Below are 27075 nucleotides of genomic sequence, written 5' to 3' on the forward strand. Positions count from 1 at the left end.
AGTGCTACAGTGTTAGTGGTGTTGATATAAAGCATAACAATGTGGCAATAATAAACAAAGCAAACATTGCATCATATCTACAACTAAAGTTGACAATTTATCGGAAAGGAACCCAAGGAATTTCACAGAATGAGAAAGAAGTGTCAGATGAAATATTAGAGTTTCTGCAGGATGAGTCAATGGAATGTGTGGTGTCATGTACACTCTTTGACATAAAACTCGACCGGTGGCCGGCCGCTTCAGAGGCTAAGTCCGCGCCGATCGCGACATGGGACAATAAAACTGGCCAACTCGCTAATTCTCTAAGTCCGGTTACCTGCACAATCTGGCAACACTGCAGACTGCGGCACTTCCTGGAGGAAAACTTGTCCCATGATAGAGGAACACTAGGCTGATTACGCCTGTGGTCTAGCGGTAGCGTGCGTTCTTTCTGTTCGTAATATCAGTGGATCGAGAGCAGCTGGCATAAAATATTTTTATAGCCTCTTCTGTCTGAATGCTGAAGACGTGAATGTAATGGTAGTGCAGATTCAATCTATTTCGCTTTCTGACACACCGATATCAAAATTTTATCCATTAACGATTTTGCGGCAGATTTCCTGCAGACTGTCCTCCTCTGGACGCCGTATGCGGCAAAGCTCCGGGATCCATTTGCTGGCTACCGGCAGCGGCCGTGGCGACAGCAGCGGCGCTGCACTCCCCCGTTCTTTATCGAAAGCGCCTGCTCCCGCTCATCGCTTTTGATGATTTAAAACGCTTTATTATTAAATGTTGCTCCACAGAAAATTTCTACGATTTCCATTCACGCTCAAAAGCAACGGAGACAGACGACCTGATTAGTAGGCGGGTATTATATTACATTAATCAGCAAGAGCTGAGTATGGCCTGAAATTAATTTTATAGACTGGGACGAAATTAAACCACCTCGCTACATTCGATGAATTTATAAATGCTTCATACCTCGTTTCTTTTCCTTTCAAACTCAATTATTTGTGCAACTTTTGGTCAATGTTCGGATGTTTTCATCAAGCCGAGGTGAGCGTCTGTGGTATAAAGTGTATTACAGTTCTTGTTTCATTCCTTATGGTAACTCTATGCGATAAACTGTGTGAATACCTTGCAATGTATGCTCTGTAGCAGTGCAGGAACACTGCACATTTGGAGTTCCATGTATGGGTTCATGAAGTATTTAATGTTGATCGGAAGTGATAGTTAAGGTCATCAGAATTAGACCAGAAAAATTTGTCGTTTTGGAAGTTTCAGAGAACGGAAAGGAATTGCTAACACCAGTGTTAGAAAACGTCTACAGTTAAATGCTATTGCAAAAATTTAGAAGAGGGGAACTATATTAATCAACATGTGCACTTCATAAACAACCTTCTGACATGTTAGACCTATATGACGAACAAAACTCAAATTTATATCGTTGACAGTTGCTTTGAATCTTTTCAGGATCTATTTTACAGTGAAGCACCTTGGCATTTGCAAAGCAGACATCCATGATATTAACTTAATTTACCAAGTCGAATCGGAAGAAGATTGATGTTTAAAGGCATTCTTCAGATTTCGTATAAACAATTTTTACTAGCCGTTTGCAACTCCATTAATTAAAATGGAAAATAAAAGGTTGTAGTCAGCGGCTTCCACCGAGATTGGAACTGCTATGTCATACAGTACGACCACTGCAACGCACAAGGGAACCTCTTTTTTTTTAATTTTGCTTTTTTTCTTTTACTTTTTTTTACGATTACCCCTTTTTTCTCTCTTATTTTAAAGCCCCTTAGGAAAATGGCAATAAAAAAAGAAACTAAGTGCCACCGCCACTTTTCATCCTATAACAAAAAGAAAATATCTGGTCCACTTCAGGCGTTGGCTCCTGACTAAACCTACCCCAAGAGCTGCCTATATACCAGGGGAAATATGGGAATTCAAGGTTAGGGCTATCATTACAAACAAAACAAAATCTTCCTTTTTCTGAATTTTATTTTTATTTTGATTTTTGTTTTGTTTATTTTTGTTGTGTAATTGATCAGACTCCTTCTGCGCCCCGCTGGTAATATGTTGAGTCACGTCTTCTCGAAATTGGTGTGTTCCGTTCAGTAGTTCAGAAATGTTCATTGGTTCAAACTGGAAACCTTCTTCACTCTTGACTTAACACATTCCAGCTGCGAGGCGGGTCGTGGAAAGCACTCCCAAGGAAGTTCGAGAAAAATTGTCTGTATTTTGGGTGGCGGACAACGACATAATGACGGTCGTTGAGGTATGTCCAAAAATCGAGTACAGAGTCTACAGTTTGTCCAACTAGGTAGTGAATGGCATGTCCGCGAATCCAATTCACAGCATTGGTCTTTGTCCGAGGAAAATAGTCACGTCCCGGAACTAATAATGAAAGGGGAGTATCCCGATTCAGAATGTCCCGCGTTAGAAAAGCCACAATATGACGAATAACCTCTGAGCTAACGACACACTGGCGACCACAGACGGACTATAGTCACTGCGATGTTGCCTGAGCCTCAGAACGCAACCTTAAAACACACAAACAGGTGTTACTTATGTGAAGAACGCCGTTCTTGGAGTCCAGAAATTAATTATACTTTCTAAGTGTCTCATCTTACAGTGGATTCTATCGTTAGAGTCTTCGATGTGGAAAACGAATGTCAAGTGAATTTAGCGAGGTAACACCGGCCTACACCCGGAAGTAAATGCACTATCAGAGTGTTGACAAATACTTGCTACGACGCTGCCATTTCTCGGTTCTCTTACGAGGCAGCTCTTCAGCGAAATGCTTGCCGTGATTCTCCGATACGGTCCTTCAGAGTGGAGACGCGCGCGCACGTTTGGTTTTTATGCGGCGTTCTCCCCTGATGGTTTCTGACGTCACCTTGTGGGCTATATCTACACTTGCGACATTCAATTATCATTAATCCAGAATGATACAAGTTTCAGCTTCCGGCGTGGAAGAAGGCTGTTGACGCCGACATTATATCATTTCAACGTAGGGAAAGCAAAACCGGTCATTCAATGTTTCTCATTCAACATAAAGCATGTGAGATAATTTTCCGTAACGTTCATAATCATCTAAAAACACAAACGAAGTAAAAATACATCTGAAGCTTATTCGAATTGAATATAATGTAAGATACCAAACGCTTTGCACCTCGATGTCGAATTTGTCCACGTGCAATCTTTTGCAGCATACAAAAAGAATGTCATGATTACCACGAGAATGAAGAAATATGTTGGTACGGATGGAAGGAAGGAGAGACGCAGTCAACAAATATTCGATTCCTCATGGCATTAATTTCATTTGAGACGTAAGAAGAGTTAAAGTGGGATATTACTTTCGTTGACACGAAAGATATGCCGCACATATTGATAACGAGGAAGTCTGCGTCTTCATACGTTTCCTCCTTGAAATCTGTATGCTCTCTTATATACTAAGTAGCCTGATCATTGTTTCAGTAATGTTACCCTCTTGTTTGACCCCGTAACGATGAACAGATTCCAAATGCATGTCTCTGCATGAAAGTAGCTGTTCGAACCCTTCCTGGATTGCTTTTTGTGTTTTATTGCTTGGAATTCCTGAAGCAGACCACTGTGCCTTCTCCCCTTGTGGGTTAGGTCTCAAAACTAAACCGCTTTTTATCCAATGGCATAATTTATTCAGACAGCATCAGCACAAGACTGTCAAACAAAGCCTTCCATTTATAGTTGCAACACTCTAACCAGCACTGACCGAAGTGTAATCCACGGTCATGGTCCGAAATTAGCAGCTGTCTGCTACTGTGGCAAAGTCCGTACTACACTTTCGATTCCGCAGCACCATTTTATCTGGTAACACTGTGTAGTTGCAGAGTTGTGCTAGCATGTCTGTCCTCACACTGTCAACTTTATGTATCTCACTTCTCCTGTAGCGTTGATCACAAGGAGCAGAAGTAAATGAGTGTATTCTGCATGACGTAACATTCAGTATTCCCTTCTTTCATAGCCACTCTTCATGTGCATCGATACCAAATAGGAATGTGAAAACTCTTGCGAGTGAGAGAATGACAATAACAATCGTAACAAGAACAATCAAATAATGAATAATGTTTATTCCAACGCAGAATGAGAATGGCTTTAAATATAAAAATCTATATCTATATCCATATCTATTGATCTTTGAGTGGGCACAATGCAAATATATTCTTAGCATTTAGTTACTGAATTTAGTTCGGGATGTTTGCAGAGAAAAGGAAAAGTCGGTACTTCTCGCTAGTGTAATGTAATGTGAACCAGCAACTACCCTTTCCTTAGAACACGACTCAAGCAGGTCCCCAAGTAGATACCAAGGCACTGCTGCATTCTGTTCCCTGACATTGCTCTGATGACGGTTAATGCAGGTAGTTCCGATTATGAAATACAAAACGTATTGCAGGTTAGTTCCTAGAATAGTAACATTAAATTTGCGTTGTAGACGGCACATGAACGTGACGACTAGCCATATTACTCATCAATATAAAAAGACAATATTATGGGAATTTAGCAGGATTACTCAACATGAATTCCGAAATTGGTTGACTGACCGCACAGGTGCTAAACGTCGTCAAGAGTATACGATGTCCTAATCGCATTAGGAGTATGAAGATCGTCTTTGACAGCTCGCAACTTTCACATTGCTATCTCCACCCTACTCCAGACAGACTACATATTGAAAAATAAAAGCGAGTTCTCTTGCAGCGTAAGCTTATTGTAACTAATCTAAAAATTATTGGACAGGAACATTGTCCTATTCAAAAAAAGCTGTCCAGCAGGTCCTCTAATCTATCCTTGGTACAGTCGTTTGACTATTGACAATGGTTCCAACAAGTCACCACTAGAAAACACTGCTCTGTACCGCAATAACTCAAGATGTAAAGTAATACCACGATACTACAAATATCAGGGAACACCTTATCACAGATAAGACTGTCCTTAAGGCTTGTAAGCTCACATTTATTACAATAAATGACATACCTGAAATGTTCCCTCTCTCATTATTACGTCAGATTGGTAATGCACGTAGTAAGTTCGTCGTATTCAAAGTAACATACCGTACTTATTATTTAACACAAAATGACATTAAAAATTTAAGTTATTCACGAGCAGCTAGTTGAGAATATGTATGAACTTCAAATGACACGACGAACCGCCTTGTTCCGCATATGGATTCAAACCAGCTCATGCAGACTAAGCAAAGATTTCGTTACTGACGGAAACTAACAGTCATTCCTGATTAAGCATACAGAGAGTGATATACCTCGATTTTAGACAGTATCAGTTAGCAAATATCAACTTTAAATTGCATAACGCAAACATGTTTAGCAGACGCGAATTCCTACCCATCATCTATTGTCCCTGTTAACGAACTACGAGAGATGTTAATATGATAGTAATAATAACAATAATAATCGAATTATCCGGCAACTTCACACTTCACAGTGGATTTTCTCGAACTAAGAAATTTGCTGAATTTGTGAAAAATCAAAATGGCTTCACATCCAGCCTATGATGCCTAGAAGAGTCTTTACATCCTGCTGACATGAGAATAGCATAATCTCTACGTCAGAAGCTTGCTTCTACTTAACCATTTAATAGACTCGCATTTTTTCCACCGTGATTAATTTTGTAAGCTAAGCACATCATCCGTTACAGCACACTCCAGGGGCTGGGAAATGTGGCTACAATGGTCTGGTGGAACGAACTATCACAGGTGCAATGCGTGGGTTCAGGCATTTGCTTTTAAGAGGCACAAACAGATTTATTTTACCTCTGGTAACCTCAAGAGAAAGACGTTATAATCCAGAATCAGCATTAAGCATCACGTTCCTTCATTACCAACTGGGCAGAGCCAGTTTACGTTGGGAAATGACATAGCGGAAGTCATTGTAAACAGAAATACAGTCGCCAGTAAGCTTACTTACATTAGCAAATTTTATTTTATTTGATGAACCGATAGCCATTTAAAGGGACAGGGCTCTTGGTTTACTTGTACTTGATTGAACTAGAGACGTTGAAAAATTTGGTGCTGGACTGTGATTCGCATTCGTATTTCCTCTTTCGAGTATCTGAATCTCTCGGAAAAGTATAGTTCAACCATTTCGTTCCTTTTCCCAAGACTGCAGTCTTCTCTAGGTCTCCTCCAAAGGTAAATATGTGGGTCCGAATCCTGATCCAGTACAAAAATATTCATAATTTCATTTCCAGCTCTATCAAGTGCACACTCACCTGCTAGTGAAAATTAACGCGCATTTTTAATGTCTGTTCATGTGTTGCCAACAATCGCAACAGGTGTCGTTATTTCTGGTCAAACACGCACACATCTTACTGTTCGTGAGTAAGAAACTGATACTTAAGCAACGTTCGTGGATGCACGGTAGGTGTGCAGTTCGATTGTCTCTTAGGCACAAAAGTTTGTATCCTTATTTTAGATTCAGACACCTAGCGGCTCGTAAGAAAAACCGATACGTAGCATTTGATTTTTCTTAGTTAACAATCCGATTACGTGTTGGGTTTGTATCTCCGTCACAGAACTTCACATCATGCACTTCATCTTTAAATGCATGCACACTTTGTTACTTCAGAATGGAGGTATATCAGACATCTTTCGTGGTTAGATGACAGGGACGAAAGGGTCTTGATAGGAGTTACGGTTTATTACAAAACTTGTCGTCTTTTATTTTCAAATTTAGATTTGGTTACTGGTATTGGCAAAAATTTCGGTAATTCATGACTCTTTATGGCTAGTCATCAATATGATGTGATTAGATTAGATTACATTACATTACATTACATTACTTCTTGTTCAATAGATCATGAATACCACATTTCGTAATGATGTGGAACGTGTCATTACAATGAAAGATTTCTTTAAATACCATGATTCAATTTCTTTACAACAATTTTTTACACTCTCACTCTTTTTTATCTCTCTCTCACTCTCACTCTCTCTCTCTCTCTCTCTCTCTCTCTCTCTCACACACACACACACACATATATATAGACATTCTTTTCTATTTTTATTTGTTTGTTGTGCTCGACTATCGGCGGGGCACGAAAACGCCTGTGAATGAGTTTCTTAGTTTTGAGTACAATTACTAAAGAAATATAAAAACAACAATGGGAGTTACTGATTTATGATGCTTGGTTTGCAGTCAGTTCTGAGTATTATTAGTAACTATGCTCCAGTCCCTAAACCTAGTTACAGTAAGCGAGTCAGACGCATTACGTATTCCAGGCCGTAGCAGCCGCGACTTGGAGACACCAGCTATGGTCACTTCCCAGCCCGCTGTAGGATCACATCGGTTCGTCTTCTTCCTGCTGGTACTGTAACTGAGATTTGGCAACAAGGCAACGTATGTTTGGCAACTCTGTGATCGACGAGTTACTTCCTGGTGTGCACGGAATTAAGCCTCAAAGTTCACTTGATTTTACCTGTCATTTCCATTGAATAATCTGAGTTATTATCACTTGAAGGGTAACAAAAGATTGTAAATTTACGGTTTTCAGCCCAGGAAAGTCGTTGCAGGTGGAAATCGCAACTAATCTCGACCTTTAAATAGCGGTTTACGAGTTCTAGGCACTTGCCGTCGTAAGAGGACGCTCAGACCCATACCTCTTCGCCAGCTCTGTGGTAATGTGCTGACATGTGGAGAAGCGTCTGTTATGGTTTGCAGTTCCAGTCTCACTGACTGCAACGTTTTTATCCCTTCTGTGAAAGAGCTACAAGGAGTCTGATCAAACATCAATAAGGAAATCGCAAGAAAATACTTTCGGCTCATAGTGCAATGTTGAAAAACTTACAATGCTGCACAACAGGCAACGCCTCTTTCCGCTGCTGACAAGCGAATTTTGGGTTTCTAGGAATACGTAACTATATTTATGAAATGCCACATTTGCATACCTCTTGAGTACGACACAGCATACCAATGAAACACAGACCCAATCAAAATCTAAGTGAGTAGTATTTTACTAATTCGTGTCGATAGAGGCACATTTGTGTACAGATACTCGGTTTTATTAAAACATACTTTCGTCGTAAGGTTATCGTGGTTAGTTTTATTTCATTTCTTATAATACAGTGCACAATTTTCGTAAGGTTCCCTTTAGTGTTGTTAAAACAATAGTAAACATGAGAGAGAAATTAATCATCAACGATATATGCGAATTCTCTGATGTTATCTATGACAGTATGACAATGCACGTGCAGTTTATTGATTACATGCATGTAGAAAACTTGTTCTGAGTTAAAGCTGTCGAACAAAGTTTGAAGAAGAATAAAATCTCACTACCACACGACAACTAATGTAGAAAATACTTTTCTGACATATTATGACACGATGCGCTCTCCCTACACATCTTCGAGATGCATCTGCTGCCTGCTGTCTATTAAACCTGAACAGAACAAAATGTCACAGTAGTTAGTCCTTTTTCCACATGCGACTACTTTGGGTTGAGAAGTGAAGGGAAGTATGTTCAAAGTTCCATTAGATTGACGACTTCAGCAGACAGCAGAATTGCGTTTTAAAAAATGTAGCACTGAATGTATTCGAATTCGCGACATCTTATCTACGCTACTAGCTGACACGTAGCTACAACAGCTCCAGAGCTCGACAACTATTCCTCCAGAACTTTTTGATTCCACAGCAATGTGAGATTATGCATATGGCCAGGTTTTGACTTCTGAGAGACAAACAGTTACAGCTTTTCCTTTTTTTTTTTACTGAACGACGTTTTCTACAAACAGATAGCGCAATAGTGTAGCTCAAGTGGAAAGGAACACTTCCTATTTAAACTTCTGCATCCTACACTGTTGGCAGTTCTGTGTAGGTGGCAGTTACGTGATTTTATTTCGGTGATTACAAAATATAGAGTGGAATGTATGCACTGGGTAGCCGAGGCAGCTAGTTCATGGTGATTCGGTCAACCAAGTAAATGAATTTACTGAACATGGTGCAAATTACTACAGGACGCCTGTGTGTCAGAATTCTCATCCAGTGCGGCGCAACGATAGAAAAATGAGAGAAGAGGATTTCGTGGTCTGTTGGACGGCTGGTAGGTTGTTATACGTATGGTCTGGGTTGGATTCCCACTTCTGTCAATAATTTTAGATAGGGAGAGACAGAGTCCATTCTCTCCTGGCTACACCAAGTGAAGAAGATGTAATGGCAGTGTCGTCTGAAAATTCACATTAATGATGATTTTCCTTCTCTACCAAGTAGACGGTAGGTTGAACCACAATAAAGTCTGGAGTGGTGACATGTAGAAACTCTATCACCAGTAACCTTTCTTATACTAGTTATTTATTTCAAGTGACGAAACAAACGCTATGTATGGTCACAGGACACTTATTCCATCTTTTATCTGAGCTTCTGTATGTCGATAAGATTGGTTCTGAACTGGGAATGCAACTCAGACCGCCCTTAACGCGGAATTTGATCCCTTCGTGACAATACAGCTCGGCTACAATTTGTTGTTTGTTCAAAACTGCAGATTCCTCAACATCTCCACATGTTGCGCGTGAATGGGATCGAATCCTGGCCCGGCACTAAAGATTTAATTATGTATTATCAAGCTCTAGCATGAGAACACCTATATGCTGGTGGATAAGAATTTTGATTTTTAACGTATTTTCATTCGTTGTCAACACTAACGATATCTGACGTTTTTAACTCCCAGTGAGACACAGAACTATTTGCGAGATGACTGTAAGTTCAAGATGTTATTCTGAGCAGCTGGTGGAGAAAAATTCGGTAGCTGACGTCTCTTTGTGTGTAGTCAACAACGATATGTGTGGGGCTCTATTCCCAGTGAGCGCTGAACTCTTCGTCATATTATTTCTAGTTCAAACATGCTCACATATTACTGCTGGCGCAACAAACCCATATTTAACGTTCGTTTTCTCTAGAATATAACAGCGATAGGTGCCGGGTGGGAGTCCTGGGAAGGAAAAAATTAATGTTTCGTCTCGTCATTTCAGTTAAAACATCTAGCTATTGCCGCGAAAATCCGATATGTCACATTTGACTGTGCTTCGATAGCAATCCGATTAGGTTCTGGGTTCGCATCCGTGTCCAACACAAAGCTTTACCTCACAGCATTTCAAGTAAGTTACTTGTGAAGAAGCAATATTTAACATCTCTCGTAGTTCGTTAACAGGGACAATAGATGATGGGTAGGAATTCGCGTCTGTTAAACATGTTTGCGTTATGCAATTTAAAGTTGATATTTGCTAACTGATACTGTCTAAAATCGAGGTATATCACTCTCTGTATGCTTAATCAGGAATGACTGTTAGTTTCCGTCAGTAACGAAATCTTTGCTTAGTCTGCATGAGCTGGTTTGAATCCATATGCGGAACAAGGCGGTTCGTCGTGTCATTTGAAGTTCATACATATTCTCAACTAGCTGCTCGTGAATAACTTAAATTTTTAATGTCATTTTGTGTTAAATAATAAGTACGGTATGTTACTTTGAATACGACGAACTTACTACGTGCATTACCAATCTGACGTAATAATGAGAGAGGGAACATTTCAGGTATGTCATTTATTGTAATAAATGTGAGCTTACAAGCCTTAAGGACAGTCTTATCTGTGATAAGGTGTTCCCTGATATTTGTAGTATCGTGGTATTACTTTACATCTTGAGTTATTGCGGTACAGAGCAGTGTTTTCTAGTGGTGACATGTTGGAACCATTGTCAATAGTCAAACGATTGTACCAAGGAGCGATTAGAGGACCTGCTGGACAGCTTTTTTTGAATAGGACAATGTTCCTGTCCAATAATTTTTAGATTAGTTACAATAAGCTTACGCTGCAAGAGAACTCGCTTTTATTTTTCAATATGTAGTCTGTCTGGAGTAGGGTGGAGATAGCAATGTGAAAGTTGCGAGCTGTCAAAGACGATCTTCATATTCCTAATGCGATTAGGACATCGTATACTCTTGACGACGTTTAGCACCTGTGCGGTCAGTCAACCAATTTCGGAATTCATGTTGAGTAATCCTGCTAAATTCCCATAATATTGTCTTTTTATATTGATGAGTAATATGGCTAGTCGTCACGTTCATGTGCCGTCTACAACGCAAATTTAATGTTACTATCCTAGGAACTAACCTGCAATACGTTTTGTATTTCATAATCGGAACTATCTGCATTAACCGTCATCAGAGCAATGTCAGGGAACAGAATGCAGCAGTGCCTTGGTATCTACTTGGGGACCTGCTTGAGTAGTGTTCTGAGGAAAGGGTAGTTGCTGGTTCACATTACATTACACTAGCGAGAAGTACCGACTTTTCCTTTTCTCTGCAAACATCCCGAACTAAATTCAGTAACTAAATGCTAAGAATATATTTGCATTGTGCCCACTCAAAGATCAATAGATATGGATATAGATATAGATTTTTATATTTAAAGCCATTCTCGTTCTGCGTTGGAATAAACATTATTCATTATTTGATTGTTCTTGTTACGATTGTTATTGTCATTCTCTCACTCGCAAGAGTTTTCACATTCCTATTTGGTATCGATGCACATGAAGAGTGGCTATGAAAGAAGGGAATACTGAATGTTACGTCATGCAGAATACACTCATTTACTTCTGCTCCTTGTGATCAACTCTACAGGAGAAGTGAGATACATAAAGTTGACAGTGTGAGGACAGACATGCTAGCACAACTCTGCAACTACACAGTGTTACCAGATAAAATGGTGCTGCGGAATCGAAAGTGTAGTACGGACTTTGCCACAGTAGCAGACAGCTGCTAATTTCGGACCATGACCGTGGATTACACTTCGGTCAGTGCTGGTTAGAGTGTTGCAACTATAAATGGAAGGCTTTGTTTGACAGTCTTGTGCTGATGCTGTCTGAATAAATTATGCCATTGGATAAAAAGCGGTTTAGTTTTGAGACCTAACCCACAAGGGGAGAAGGCACAGTGGTCTGCTTCAGGAATTCCAAGCAATAAAACACAAAAAGCAATCCAGGAAGGGTTCGAACAGCTACTTTCATGCAGAGACATGCATTTGGAATCTGTTCATCGTTACGGGGTCAAACAAGAGGGTAACATTACTGAAACAATGATCAGGCTACTTAGTACATAAGAGAGCATACAGATTTCAAGGAGGAAACGTATGAAGACGCAGACTTCCTCGTTATCAATATGTGCGGCATATCTTTCGTGTCAACGAAAGTAATATCCCACTTTAACTCTTCTTACGTCTCAAATGAAATTAATGCCATGAGGAATCGAATATTTGTTGACTGCGTCTCTCCTTCCTTCCATCCGTACCAACATATTTCTTCATTCTCGTGGTAATCATGACATTCTTTTTGTATGCTGCAAAAGATTGCACGTGGACAAATTCGACATCGAGGTGCAAAGCGTTTGGTATCTTACATTATATTCAATTCGAATAAGCTTCAGATGTATTTTTACTTCGTTTGTGTTTTTAGATGATTATGAACGTTACGGAAAATTATCTCACATGCTTTATGTTGAATGAGAAACATTGAATGACCGGTTTTGCTTTCCCTACGTTGAAATGATATAATGTCGGCGTCAACAGCCTTCTTCCACGCCGGAAGCTGAAACTTGTATCATTCTGGATTAATGATAATTGAATGTCGCAAGTGTAGACATAGCCCACAAGGCGACGTCAGAAACCATCAGGGGAGAACGCCGCATAAAAACCAAACGTGCGCGCGCGTCTCCACTCTGAAGGACCGTATCGGAGAATCACGGCAAGCATTTCGCTGAAGAGCTGCCTCGTAAGAGAACCGAGAAATGGCAGCGTCGTAGCAAGTATTTGTCAACACTCTGATAGTGCATTTACTTCCGGGTGTAGGCCGGCGTTACCTCGCTAAATTCACTTGACATTCGTTTTCCACATCGAAGACTCTAACGATAGAATCCACTGTAAGATGAGACACTTAGAAAGTATAATTAATTTCTGGACTCCAAGAACGGCGTTCTTCACATAAGTAACACCTGTTTGTGTGTTTTAAGGTTGCGTTCTGAGGCTCAGGCAACATCGCAGTGACTATAGTCCGTCTGTGGTCGCCAGTGTGTCGTTAGCTCAGAGGTTATTCGTCATATTGTGGCTTTTCTAACGCGGGACATTCTGAATCGGGATACTCCCCTTTCATTATTAGTTCCGGGACGTGACTATTTTCCTCGGACAAAGACCAATGCTGTGAATTGGATTCGCGGACATGCCATTCACTACCTAGTTGGACAAACTGTAGACTCTGTACTCGATTTTTGGACATACCTCAACGACCGTCATTATGTCGTTGTCCGCCACCCAAAATACAGACAATTTTTCTCGAACTTCCTTGGGAGTGCTTTCCACGACCCGCCTCGCAGCTGGAATGTGTTAAGTCAAGAGTGAAGAAGGTTTCCAGTTTGAACCAATGAACATTTCTGAACTACTGAACGGAACACACCAATTTCGAGAAGACGTGACTCAACATATTACCAGCGGGGCGCAGAAGGAGTCTGATCAATTACACAACAAAAATAAACAAAACAAAAATCAAAATAAAAATAAAATTCAGAAAAAGGAAGATTTTGTTTTGTTTGTAATGATAGCCCTAACCTTGAATTCCCATATTTCCCCTGGTATATAGGCAGCTCTTGGGGTAGGTTTAGTCAGGAGCCAACGCCTGAAGTGGACCAGATATTTTCTTTTTGTTATAGGATGAAAAGTGGCGGTGGCACTTAGTTTCTTTTTTTATTGCCATTTTCCTAAGGGGCTTTAAAATAAGAGAGAAAAAAGGGGTAATCGTAAAAAAAAGTAAAAGAAAAAAAGCAAAATTAAAAAAAAAGAGGTTCCCTTGTGCGTTGCAGTGGTCGTACTGTATGACATAGCAGTTCCAATCTCGGTGGAAGCCGCTGACTACAACCTTTTATTTTCCATTTTAATTAATGGAGTTGCAAACGGCTAGTAAAAATTGTTTATACGAAATCTGAAGAATGCCTTTAAACATCAATCTTCTTCCGATTCGACTTGGTAAATTAAGTTAATATCATGGATGTCTGCTTTGCAAATGCCAAGGTGCTTCACTGTAAAATAGATCCTGAAAAGATTCAAAGCAACTGTCAACGATATAAATTTGAGTTTTGTTCGTCATATAGGTCTAACATGTCAGAAGGTTGTTTATGAAGTGCACATGTTGATTAATATAGTTCCCCTCTTCTAAATTTTTGCAATAGCATTTAACTGTAGACGTTTTCTAACACTGGTGTTAGCAATTCCTTTCCGTTCTCTGAAACCTCCAAAACGACAAATTTTTCTGGTCTAATTCTGATGACCTTAACTATCACTTCCGATCAACATTAAATACTTCATGAACCCATACATGGAACTCCAAATGTGCAGTGTTCCTGCACTGCTACAGAGCATACATTGCAAGGTATTCACACAGTTTATCGCATAGAGTTACCATAAGGAATGAAACAAGAACTGTAATACACTTTATACCACAGACGCTCACCTCGGCTTGATGAAAACATCCGAACATTGACCAAAAGTTGCACAAATAATTGAGTTTGAAAGGAAAAGAAACGAGGTATGAAGCATTTATAAATTCATCGAATGTAGCGAGGTGGTTTAATTTCGTCCCAGTCTATAAAATTAATTTCAGGCCATACTCAGCTCTTGCTGATTAATGTAATATAATACCCGCCTACTAATCAGGTCGTCTGTCTCCGTTGCTTTTGAGCGTGAATGGAAATCGTAGAAATTTTCTGTGGAGCAACATTTAATAATAAAGCGTTTTAAATCATCAAAAGCGATGAGCGGGAGCAGGCGCTTTCGATAAAGAACGGGGGAGTGCAGCGCCGCTGCTGTCGCCACGGCCGCTGCCGGTAGCCAGCAAATGGATCCCGGAGCTTTGCCGCATACGGCGTCCAGAGGAGGACAGTCTGCAGGAAATCCGCCGCAAAATCGTTAGTGGATAAAATTTTGATATCGGTGTGTCAGAAAGCGAAATAGATTGAATCTGCGCTACCATTACATTCACGTCTTCAGCATTCAGACAGAAGAGGCTATAAAAATATTTTATGCCAGCTGCTCTCGATCCACTGACATTACGAACAGAAACAACGCACGCTATCGCTAGACCACAGGCGTAATCGGCCTAGTGTTTCTCTATCATGGGACAAGTTTTCCTCCAGAAGTGTCGCAGTCTGCAGTGTTGCCAGATTGTGCAGATAACCGGACTTAGAGAATTAGCGAGTTGGCCAGTTTTATTGTCCCATGTCGCGATCGGCGCGGACTTAGCCTCTGGAGCGGCCGGCCGCCGGTCGAGTTTTGTGTCAAAGAGTGTACACTGAAATGTGTGGACAGTGTACATGAGGAGTACAATGATGATGATATGTGCTTAACAACTGAAGGTGTTACTGAAGCAGGTGTTGAGCCTTGTAGTTCAACATCCTTGTTGGACAGGAAGCCACAAATCTCGTCTCCAGTGAAACATAGTAAAGTTCAGTCATTGTCCAAGGAGTGGGTACTAAACATAATTACATACATTGAAGATCATCTGCAGCATAGTAAAAAAAATTATGAATAGATTTCGAATGTTGTTTGCATGTTTCAAAGATGCTTGATGCAGTTTACAGGATGAACATCATAGTGACCTACAATGTTATGCACATCAAACTGCACAGCATAGATTTCAGTGATTCAGGGAAGGCAGTGGATGTTTGTATAACTACAAACAGTGCTACAGAACTGTAAGCCATGTTGTTGTTGTTGTGGTCTTCAGTCCTGAGACTGGTTTGATGCAGCTCTCCATGCTACTCTATCCTGTGCAAGCTTTTTCATCTCCCAGTACCTAGTGCATCCTACATCCTTCTGAATCTGCTTAGTGTATTCATCTCTTGGTCTCCCTCTACGATTTTTACCCTCCACGCTGCCCTCCAATACTAAATTGGTGATCCCTTGATGCCTCAGAACATGTCTTACCAACCGATCCCTTCTTCTGGTCAAGTTGCGCCACAAACTTCTCTTCTCCCCAATCCTATTCAATACTTCCTCATTAGTTATGTGATCTACCCATCTAATCTTCAGCATTCTTCTGTAGCACCACATTTCGAAAGCTTCTGTTCTCTTCTTGTCCAAACTATTTATCGTCCATGTTTCACTTCCATACATGGCTACACTCCATACAAATACTTTCAGAAATGACTTCCTGACACTTAAATCAGTACTGGATGTTAACAAATTTCTCTTCTTCAGAAACGCTTTCCTTGCCATTGCCAGTCTACAATTTATATCCTCTCTACTTCGACCATCATCAGTTATTTTGCTCCCCAAATAGCAAAACTCCTTTACTACTTTAAGTGCCTCATTTCCTAATCTAATTCCCTCAGCATCACCCGACTTAATTAGACTACATTCCATTATCCTTGTTTTTCTTTTGTTGATGTTCATCTTATATCCTCCTTTCAAGACACTGTCCATTCCATTCAACTGCTCTTCCAAGTCCTTTGCTGTCTCTGACAGAATTACAATGTCATCGATGAACCTCAAAGTTTTTATTTCTTCTCCATGAATTTTAATACCTACTCCGAATTTTTCTTTTGTTTCCTTTACTGCTTGCTCAATATACAGATTGAACAACATCGGGGAGAGGCTACAACCCTGTCTTACTCCCTTCCCAACCACTGCTTCCCTTTCATGCCCCTCGACTCGTATAACTGCCATCTGGTTTCTGTACAAATTGTAAATAGCCTTTCGCTCCCTGTATTTTACCCCTGCCACCTTTAGAATTTGAAAGAGAGTATTCCAGTCAACATTGTCAAAAGCTTTCTCTAAGTCTACAAATGCTAGAAACGTAGGTTTGCCTTTCCTTAATCTTTCTTCTAAGATAAGTCGTAAGGTCAGTATTGCCTCACGTGTTCCAGTGTTTCTACGGAATCCAAACTGATCTTCCCCGAGGTTGACTTCTACTAGTTTTTCCATTCGTCTGTAAAGAATTCGTGTTAGTATTTTGCAGCTATGACTTATTAAGCTGATAGTTCGGTAATTTTCACATCTGTCAACACCTGCTTTCTTTAGGATTGGAATTATTATATTCTTCTTGAAGTCTGAGGGTATTTCGCCTGTTTCATACATCTTCCTCACCAGATGGTAGAGTTTTGTCAGGACTGGCTCTCCCACGGCCGTCAGTAGTTCCAATGGAATATTGTCTACTCCGGGGGCTTTGTTTCGACTCAGGTCTTTCAGTGCTCTGTCAAACTCTTCACGCAGTATCATATCTCCCATTTCATCTTCATCTACATCCTCTTCCATTTCCATAATATTGTCCTCAAGTACATCGCCCTTGTATAGACCCTCTATATACTCCTTCCACCTTTCTGCTTTCCCTTCTTTGCTTAGAACTGGGTTTCCATCTGAGCTCTTGATATTCATACAAGTCGTTCTCTTATCTCCAAAGGTCTCTTTAATTTTCCTGTAGGCGGTATCTATCTTACCCCTAGTGAGATAGGCCTCTACATCCTTACATTTGTCCTCTAGCCATCCCTGCTTAGCCATTTTGCACTTCCTGTCGATCTCATTTTTGAGACGTTTGTATTCCTTTTTGCCTGTTTCACTTACTGCATTTTTATATTTTCTCCTTTCATCAATTAAATTCAATATTTCTTCTGTTACCCAAGGATTTCTACTAGCCCTCGTCTTTTTACCTACTTGATCCTCTGCTGCCTTCGCTACTTCATCCCTCAAAGCTACCCATTCTTCTTCTACTGTATTTCTTTCCCCCATTTCTGTCAATTGCTCCCTTATGCTCTCCCTGAATCTCTGTACAACCTCTGGTTCTTTTAGTTTATCCAGGTCCCATCTCCTTAAATTCCCACCTTTTTGCAGTTTCTTCAGTTTTAATCTACAGGTCATAACCAATAGATTGTGGTCAGAATCCACATCTGCCCCTGGAAATGTCTTACAATTTAAAACCTGGTTCCTAAATCTCTGTCTTACCATTATATAATCTATCTGATACCTTTTAGTATCTTCAGGGTTCTTCCATGTATACAACCTTCTTTCATGATTCTTAAACCAAGTGTTAGTTATGATTATGTTGTGCTCTGTGCAAAATTCTACCAGGCGGCTTCCTCTTTCATTTCTGTCCCCCAATCCATATTCACCTACTATGTTTCCTTCTCTCCCTTTTCCTACACTCGAATTCCAGTCACCCATGACTATTAAATTTTCGTCTCCCTTCACAATCTGAATAATTTCTTTTATTTCATCATACATTTCTTCAATTTCTTCGTCATCTGCAGAGCTAGTTGGCATATAAACTTGTACTACTGTAGTAGGTGTGGGCTTCGTATCTATCTTGGCCACAATAATGCGTTCACTATGCTGTTTGTAGTAGCTTACCCGCATTCCTCTTTTCCTATTCATTATTAAACCAACTCCTGCATTACCCCTATTTGATTTTGTGTTTATAACCCTGTAGTCACCTGACCAGAAGTCTTGTTCCTCCTGCTACCGAACTTCAATAATTCCCACTATATCTAACTTCAACCTATCCATTTCTCTTTTTAAATTTTCTAACCTACCTGCCCGATTAAGGGATCTGACATTCCACGCTCCGATCCGTAGAATGCCAGTTTTCTTTCTCCTGATAACGACATCCTCTTGAGTAGTCCTCGCCCGGAGATCCGAATGGGGGACTATTTTACCTCCGGAATATTTTACCCAAGAGGACGCCATCATCATGTAATCATACAGTAAAGCCGCATGCCCTCGGGAAAAATTACGGCTGTAGTTTCCCCTTGCTTTCAGCCGTTCGCAGTACCGGCACGGTAATGCCGTTTTGGTTATTGTTACAAGGCCAGCTCAGTCAATCATCCAGACTGTTGCCCTTGCAACTACTGAAGAGGCTGCTGCCCCTCTTCAGGAACCACACGTTTGTCTGGCCTCTCAACAGATACCCCTCCGTTGTGGTTGCACCTACGGTACGGCTATCTGTATCGCTGAGGCACGCAGGCCTCCCCACCAACGGCAAGGTCCATGGTTCATGGGGGGGCTGTAAGCCATAAGATAATGAAATTTCAAACAAAGTGTTAACTTGATGGTGCACAGCAAACTGCAGAATCAGCCCAAAAATTTGTAAATGGAAATAAAGAAACTTATCTCCTCATTCAGTAAGGCATTTGCTTTCCACTGTGGCCAGTCGGGATTTGAAGAGGAATTGCAGTAAAAGAAACTCTGCAAATTAACAGTACCAAGAGAGCTGTATCATGATCAAATATCATCAATGCCTTAATTCATTCATTTACAATTATGCCAACTGTTAACCTGTATGGTAAATTGGCTGGAAAGTTATTTATTGTGCTGTGAGAAATTGGAATTGCTCTGCCCCGTATGTTTCTGTCTCATGTGCATTTCCTTGCAAGGGCAGAAAGGAATATTTGTCACAGCTATACTCTGTAAACCACCATGAGGTGCACAGCAGAGGGTACGTCCCATTGTGCCAGTTATAAGGATTTCTTCCCATTCCATTGATCTATGGGGAATGGGAAGAATGATTGTTTTAATGCCTCTGTGCATGAAGTAATTATTCTAATTTTAACCTCACAATCCCTGTGTGAGCAATACATAAGGGATTGTAGTACATTCCTAGAGTCATCATTTTAAGCCAGTTCTTGAAACTTTGTTAATAGACCTTCTCTGAATAGTTTACATCTATCTTCAGGAGTCTTTCAGTTCAATTCCTTCACTCTCTCATGGATTTAACAAACCGATGGCAATTTGTGCTGCCACTCTCCGTTGTTGTTGTGGTTTTCAGTCCAGAGACTGGTTTGATGCAGCTGTCCATGCTACTCTACCCTGAGCAAGCTTCTTCATCTCCCAGTACGTACTGCAACCTACATCCTTCTGAATCTGTTTAGTGTATTCATCTCTTGGTCTGCCTTTACGATTTTTAACCTCCACACTGCCCTCCAATACTAAATTGGTGATCCCTTGATGCCTCATTATATGCCCTACTAACCAATCCCTTCTTCTAGACAAGTTGTGCCACAAATTTCTCTTCTCTCCAATTCTATTCAATACCTCCTCATTTGTTATGTGATCTACCAATCTAATCTTCAGCATTCTTCTGTAGCACCACATTTCAAAAGCTTCTATTCTCTTCTTGTCTAAACTATTTATCGTCCACGTTTCACTTCCATACATGGCTACACTCCATACAAATACTTTCAGAAACGACTTCCTGATACTTAAATCTATACTCGATGTTAACAAATTTCTCTTCTTCAGCAACGCTTTCTTTGCCACTGCCAGTCTACATTTTAGATCCTCTCTCTTTAAATGTCTCATTTCCTAATCTAATTCCCGCAGCATCACACGATTTAATTTGACTACATTCCATTATCCTAGTATATTCTCTGTTTATGTTCAATATACCCTGTTACCCTATTTGGTGCAGATCCCAAATGCTTGAGCAATATTCTAGGATGGGTCACACGAGTGATTTTTAAGCAATCTCCATGGTAGACTGATTGCACTTCCCCAGTATTCTACCAATAAACCAAAGTCTACCACCTGCTTTACCCACAACTGAGCCTTTGTGATGGTTCCATTTCATATCCCTACAAAGTGTTACATGTAGGTATTTATATGAGTTGGCTGATTCAAACAATGACTCATTGATATTGTAGTCATAGGATACAATGTTTTCATTCATTTTGTGAAGTGCTTAATGTACATTTAAGAACATCTAAGCAAGTTGCCAATCTTTGCACCACTTTGAAATCTTATAAAGATCTGACTGAATATTTATGCAGCTTCTCTTAGATAGTACTTCATTATAGATAACTGCATAATCTGCAAAAAGTCTGCTGTTACTATTAATATTGGCTGCGTGGTCACTGATATACAACATGAACAGCAAGGGTCCCAATACAGTTTCCTGGAGTACACCTGAAGTTACTTCTACATCTGACAATGACTTTCCATTCAAGATGACATACTGCATCCTACCTACAAAAAAGCTCCTCAATCTAGTCACAAATTTCACTTGATACCCCATATGAGGCTATTTTTGACAATAAGTGTAGGTTTTGTACTGAGTTAAATGCTTTTCAGAAACTAAGAAATACTGCATGTATCTGATTGTCTTGATCCAAAGCTTTCAGTATGTCATGTGAGAAAAGTGCGAGTTGGGTTTCATATGATCAATTTTTTTGGATTCCATGCTGGTTGGTGTTGAGGAGGTCATTCTGTTCAAGATGCCTCATTATGGTTGAGCTCAGAATATGCTCAAAGATTCTACAACAAGTCAGTGTCAAGGATGTTAGACAGTAGTTTTTTGAACCATTCCTACTACCCTTCTAGCAGATGGGTATGGCCTGTGCTTTTTTTCCAAGAACTGGGTAAGAGTTTTTGTTTGAGGAATCTATGATAGGTTATAGTTAGAAGAGGGGTTAACTCAACTCCAAATTCAGTATAGAATCTGACAGAGATTCTGTTAGGCCCTGGAGCTTTTTTCAGTTTTAATGATTTTAGCTATTTCTCAACACCACTGACACTAATATTTATTTATTTATTTAGACCTGAAGTTCTGTAGGGTCAAATTGAGGAGTAAATCTCCAAGGTCATGGAATGTGTCAGTACATGAAATTCCAACATAAAAGTAATAACAGATAAAAATAAAATGTTTATTGAACCAAAAAGAGTCAAGCCATGAGTTTCAGAAAATGCAGTCAATAATATAACATAAGAGTCAGCTTAATTTTTCAAAGAACTCCTCAACAGAACAAAGAAGTGACCCATGAGGAAACTCTTCAGTTTCAATTTGAAAGCACATGAGTTACTGCTAAGATTTTTGATTTCTTGTGGTAACTTATTGAAAATGGATACAGCAGTATACTGCACACCCTTCTGCAAAAGAGTTAAGGAAGTCCGCTCCAAATGCATGTTGGATTTCTGCCGAGTATTAACTGAGTGAAAGCTGCTTATTCTTGAGAATAAGCTAATATTGTTAACAAGAAATGACAGTGAATATATTAATATTTTTTTTGATAGGGCCAGTGTCAAAATATTCAGACTAGTGAACAGGGGTCAACAAGAGGTTTGCAAACTTACACCACTTATTGTCCGAACTGCCCATTTCTGAGCCAAAAATATCATTTTAAAATGGGAAGAGTTACTCCACCATATAATACAACATAACATAAGTGAGTGAAAATAAGCAAAGTAGACTAATTTTCAGGTCAAACGATCATTTACTTCAGATACCATTCGAATAGTAAAAATGGCAGCTTTAAGTCTTTGAACAAGATTCTGAACATGGGCTTTCCATGGCAGTTTACTATCTATCTGAACACCTAGAAATTTGAACTGTTCAGTTTCACTAATCATATGACTATTCTGTAAAATTCAAATGTCTGGTTTTGGTGAATTATGTTTCAGAAACTGTAAAAACTGAGTCTTATTGTGATTTAGCGTTAGTTTATTTTCTACAAGCCATGAACCCATGTCATGAACTGCACTGTTTGAAACTGAGCCAATGTTGCACACAACATCCTTTGCTACCAAGCTAGTGTCATCAGCAAACAGAAATATTTTAGAGTTACCCATAATACTGGAGGGCATATCATTTATATAAATAAGGAACAGAAGTGGCCCCAACACTGATCCCTGGGGCACCCCCCACTTGACAGTACCCCACTCAGATCCTACATCACAGCCATTCTCAACATTGTGAATAATGACCTTTTGCTGTCTGTTGTTGAAGCAAGAGGTGAACCAATTGTGAGCTACTACCCGTATTCCGTATTGGTCCAACTTGTGGAGCAATATTTTGTGATCAACACAATCAAGCACCTTAGTTAAATATATATAAAAAAAAAAAATATGCCTAGTGTGAGCATTTGAAAATGGGGTTAAGCATTTCAACCTTAGCTTCATTACCCTCAACTTCAGCTCTGGTCTCATTCACTAGGGACTCAACACTAACTCTGATACCACTTACAGTCTTTACATATGACCAGAATTTCTTTGGGTTCTGTGAAAGATCATTTTACAATGTTCTCCCATGGTAGTCACTGAAGGAATCACACATTGCTCTCTTGAAAGCCAAATGTGTTTCATTCAGCATCTCTCTATCTATAGCCGTACACTTTGATTTACACCTGTTATGGAATTATCTTGGTTTATTTCGGAGTTGCTTTATGGTGAATGAATAACATGGAGGTTCCCACCTATTATGGACTGTTCTACTGGGTACGTGTCAATCCAGTGCATGGTCTACTATTCTTTTAAAAATGAGTTAGTGTTCATCTACATGCTACAGCCCTATGCTGAAAGTTTAAAGTTCCTCATTGAGATATGAAACTACTGATTTTTTATCTATATATTTCTGCTTGTTTTAGTTGTCCTTTGGACTTTGGTAATCATTGTTACGGCAACTGCATCGTGGTCACTAATACCACTTTTGATGTGGTCATCCTCAAAGAGGTCAGGTCTGTCTGTTGCCATTAGATCCAATATATTTCTATCAAGAGTGGGAGTCTTAAATTTCTGTTCTAGATAGTTTTCAGAGAAAGCATTTGGTAATGTTTCAGAGGATGTCTAATCACACCCAGCACAAACAAAACAGTAATTTTCCCAATTAATTTTTGGATGATTAAAGTCACCACAATGATTACAGTAGGATTGGGGAACTTACGTGCAAGTGAACTTAGGGTTTCCCTAAAGATTTCAGTTACATCAGGGGATGAGTCTGGTATGCAATAGCAGGGTGCAGTTATTATTTTATGCCCACCCCAGATACTGAGTCTTGCCCAAACAATCTCTCATGCCACTTCAATTTCTATCATGGTTGATTTAAGTTTCCTGTCTTCTGCAACAAATACACTACTTCCAATTCCCATTTGCCTATCGTTGCAAATGTACACTAAATTTTTCCCAAAATGGGTGTACGAGAACTACAACTATGGTACAAGCACTGCTTTTGGCCAATAGCTGGTCAAAATAACTTACTTTTGCGTGATTACTGGTCTGTGTATAAAGACCATACTCCTTTATAACAATCTGTCCCTCCTAAAAAGAGTGTGACACTGCAATTCATACCACCTGGAACCACTGGATAACTTCAGTGTCTGGATTCTTTTTCTGTGCCTATAAAACGTATTATCCTACTATCTGCAGCTATGCCTTAAAGGATAGCTAGTTTCATGATAAACTCCACAACAGACTGTTTCATGTTCAGTTGCATGCCATCACATTCTATCAGTTCTCATCACCCCATTACACCAACAGTATTCTGTACTACAATTTCTTTAAGAGTGGATACCTAGCTGAGTGTCCTGCACAGTTTGTAATTCCCAATGAGTTCATGATTGATCTCGATGGTGTGAACATTTGTGATCACTGTGGTGAACTATTTTTCATTTGGTGTTCATGGTGCAACTTAATAGTTGTTTTGAACATCTCTTGAATGTTGGTTATGTCCATTTTGTAATGTGTGATACATACATCGCACAAAAGGTTAATCTTGGCACCTCCCGGACATTCATTTTCTGTTGCCCTCTTCACACACATGATGAGTCATTAGCAGCTAATATTTTTTCTGTCATAATTGCTAACAAAACACTTTCAAATGAGCCTTACTGAAGACTGAACTTGTGACCTTGCAGTCAAAGTGTTCCTTGTTAGATGACGGGTATGTGTATTTCATTCCATGCAGCTTCAACTTCAGTAATCATAGTGGCTGGCAAGTAGTCATGGCAACTTATGACCAGATTTTTTCAATTGTTGAGATATTTGGAGAATGTGTCGGTCATGGCAACAATTGAACATTCTCTTTGTGAAGGTAGGTCAGGTCAGGTCAGCATGGGCAACATGCAGACTCTGATCATCTTGTTGCATGCTGGGCCATATAATGATGACAAATGTAATGTGGGAACATCCATTCTCCTTGGATTTTTCACACACAGATATTTCTGTCATGATATTGCATGCTGAAGCAGGATCCTTCTCAAAAGATGATGCGGTGCCACTCATGTTGTCACTGGGTGCACCATTGTTGGCACTCCTCTCTCTTTATCGCCATGTCAAGAGAAGTGCACAGTTGAGCAAACAGTATATCTCTCCTGTTGGATGCTAGTTACAGGTGCCTTTGAAATCTTGCATGGTGCTGAGTAAGATCCGTCTGAACCCTCCGTTATGTATTTGCACAGTGATCAGAAATCTCAATCAATGCTAGCAGGCTACCATGAAACTATAAATTGCAATCTTGATAGGCTATGATCCAAGTGCTGTTTGCTTCTGATGTGTTCTAGTAGACATTTCTCCTTGTTATGCATTCAAATGCTGTGTAATCTTTCTTTATATATAGGATGTAGATGCTATCACTCTGACCTAATTTGTGTGGCTATGTTGAAATGTTATCCTCTTGCATATTTAGGCATGTAGTACACTTCATTTCAGTTTGATGCTTACTGCTTCTCACATTCATGTTGTTGCAGTTTTAATGGCCATCAATGAATTAAGCAATGACAGATGAGCAGAAGCACAAACTAGGTCCCTCTGTTGTTCGACGAAAGAGAGAGCAGGATTCCACACAGAATTCAAGCAAAAATTTCCACCTCTTTTCATTTCCTTGTTCACACAGCCCCTCCCACTGAGCATTTAAATGGCCATACATGGTGATCTCTAATTTCATTTATGGCTTGAAAATGACAGGATGTCAGCCTGTCAAAATATCAGTGGTTGTCAAGGATATTACGTGACTGTATTCTTGTTAGTTATTTGCATGTATTGTTGAGAAATGAGTGATATTACTGCTAACCCACAGTGCAAATGCTGTTGTATCAAATACTCACTTGTTTAGAATAGTGACTGGAGAGTAGATCAGTTGCACAATATAAATGATGATGCCAGTTAATAACTAAAAGAAATTGTAATCATTTGCTTTCATACAAGTGAGAGCAGGAGTCTGTTGTTTCTGAATTTGATTGCCATGTTAGTTAATAAAAAAATAATCAGTATAGTATAGATACATTTGATTCTTTTCTCTATGTTAAAATTCTGCACAGAGGGTTTTGTGTTCTAGAGTTAGAACAGAAAAATCATTTTATTTTTGTTTTTTTGTCTAAAATATTATTTAATTAATTTTTTTTATTGCATTTATTAACAGAGAGGTTTTCATCTCAAGGACATTAATTGCCAGAAGCTTATTTGTGAAAATACAGTCAAAATTCCATACCGCCTTGTGGCATGCGGTAGTGAAAACAATACAGTTTATCTTATTTTTCTTCAAGCTGGCATGGCACCTACAGTAGCAGCAGTTCTTGACACACACATATCCAGTGTGAGAACTCTGGATGTATGTTGCCTAAGAAAGTCTGAAGAGTCTGATTTGTTCCTGCTGGTTACTGCTGGTGGAAGAGCTCAGCTGAAAGTGTGGAAAATTTGTGTTTCGCATTCAGGAGGTATATTTAACTATACTTAATATAAAAATAACAGTTTGTTTTTTCTCATAATAACAAAATTATATTGTGTGGTATGCATTATGAAACACAAATATTGTGTATTAGGTACATAGAAATGAGAAATAAACTTTCAGAATATGTCAGTAGCAGCAATAGGCATATAGTTAACTTTCCTGTCTTCTTGATACAAGTTTGTCTGATAAGTTAAAGATGTTGCATCCTGGGATGATGATTTTGTATCATGATAGTCTTTGTCTTGTTGTAAGGTTCCCTTTTGTAATTTGCTTCTGTGGATGCCTCTTCCAAATGAGAGCAGTTAGTTGAGGCGGGTAGGCCAAATGTACAACACTGAATTGCCATGACCTGTTTACATAATCTTAGAGGTTGTGTTCTACGTACTTAAATATTTGTCCTACAGCTGTCCTACCTAAAAGAGCAACAGGTTTTGCACATGATCATATGGTTGAATGAGTCTTTTGTGTGACACATTTTGCAAATTAAATAACATAGTCACCATGATCCAGTAGGATAATTGGTAGCAAAACTGTATGGATAATTGAAAAGCATGTATTTATTCTAACATATAGAAAAAAAAAATTATG

The 27075-nt window shown here is 39.5% G+C and overlaps 1 protein-coding gene across 1 annotated transcript in view; it reads left to right on the forward strand.

The window, feature by feature from the left end:
• Window positions 1-27075, forward strand: part of LOC126470406 (WD repeat-containing protein 6) — a 320158-nt gene that overhangs the window by 212079 nt on the left and 81004 nt on the right. Inside the window, exon 12 of the mRNA XM_050098254.1 lies at window positions 26179-26473. Within this exon, the coding sequence (XP_049954211.1) occupies window positions 26179-26473 (295 nt within the window). The remainder of the gene's footprint in view (window positions 1-26178; window positions 26474-27075) is intronic.

Source organism: Schistocerca serialis, chromosome 3 (assembly GCF_023864345.2).
Source record: "Schistocerca serialis cubense isolate TAMUIC-IGC-003099 chromosome 3, iqSchSeri2.2, whole genome shotgun sequence".
Lineage (NCBI taxonomy): Eukaryota > Metazoa > Arthropoda > Insecta > Orthoptera > Acrididae > Schistocerca > Schistocerca serialis.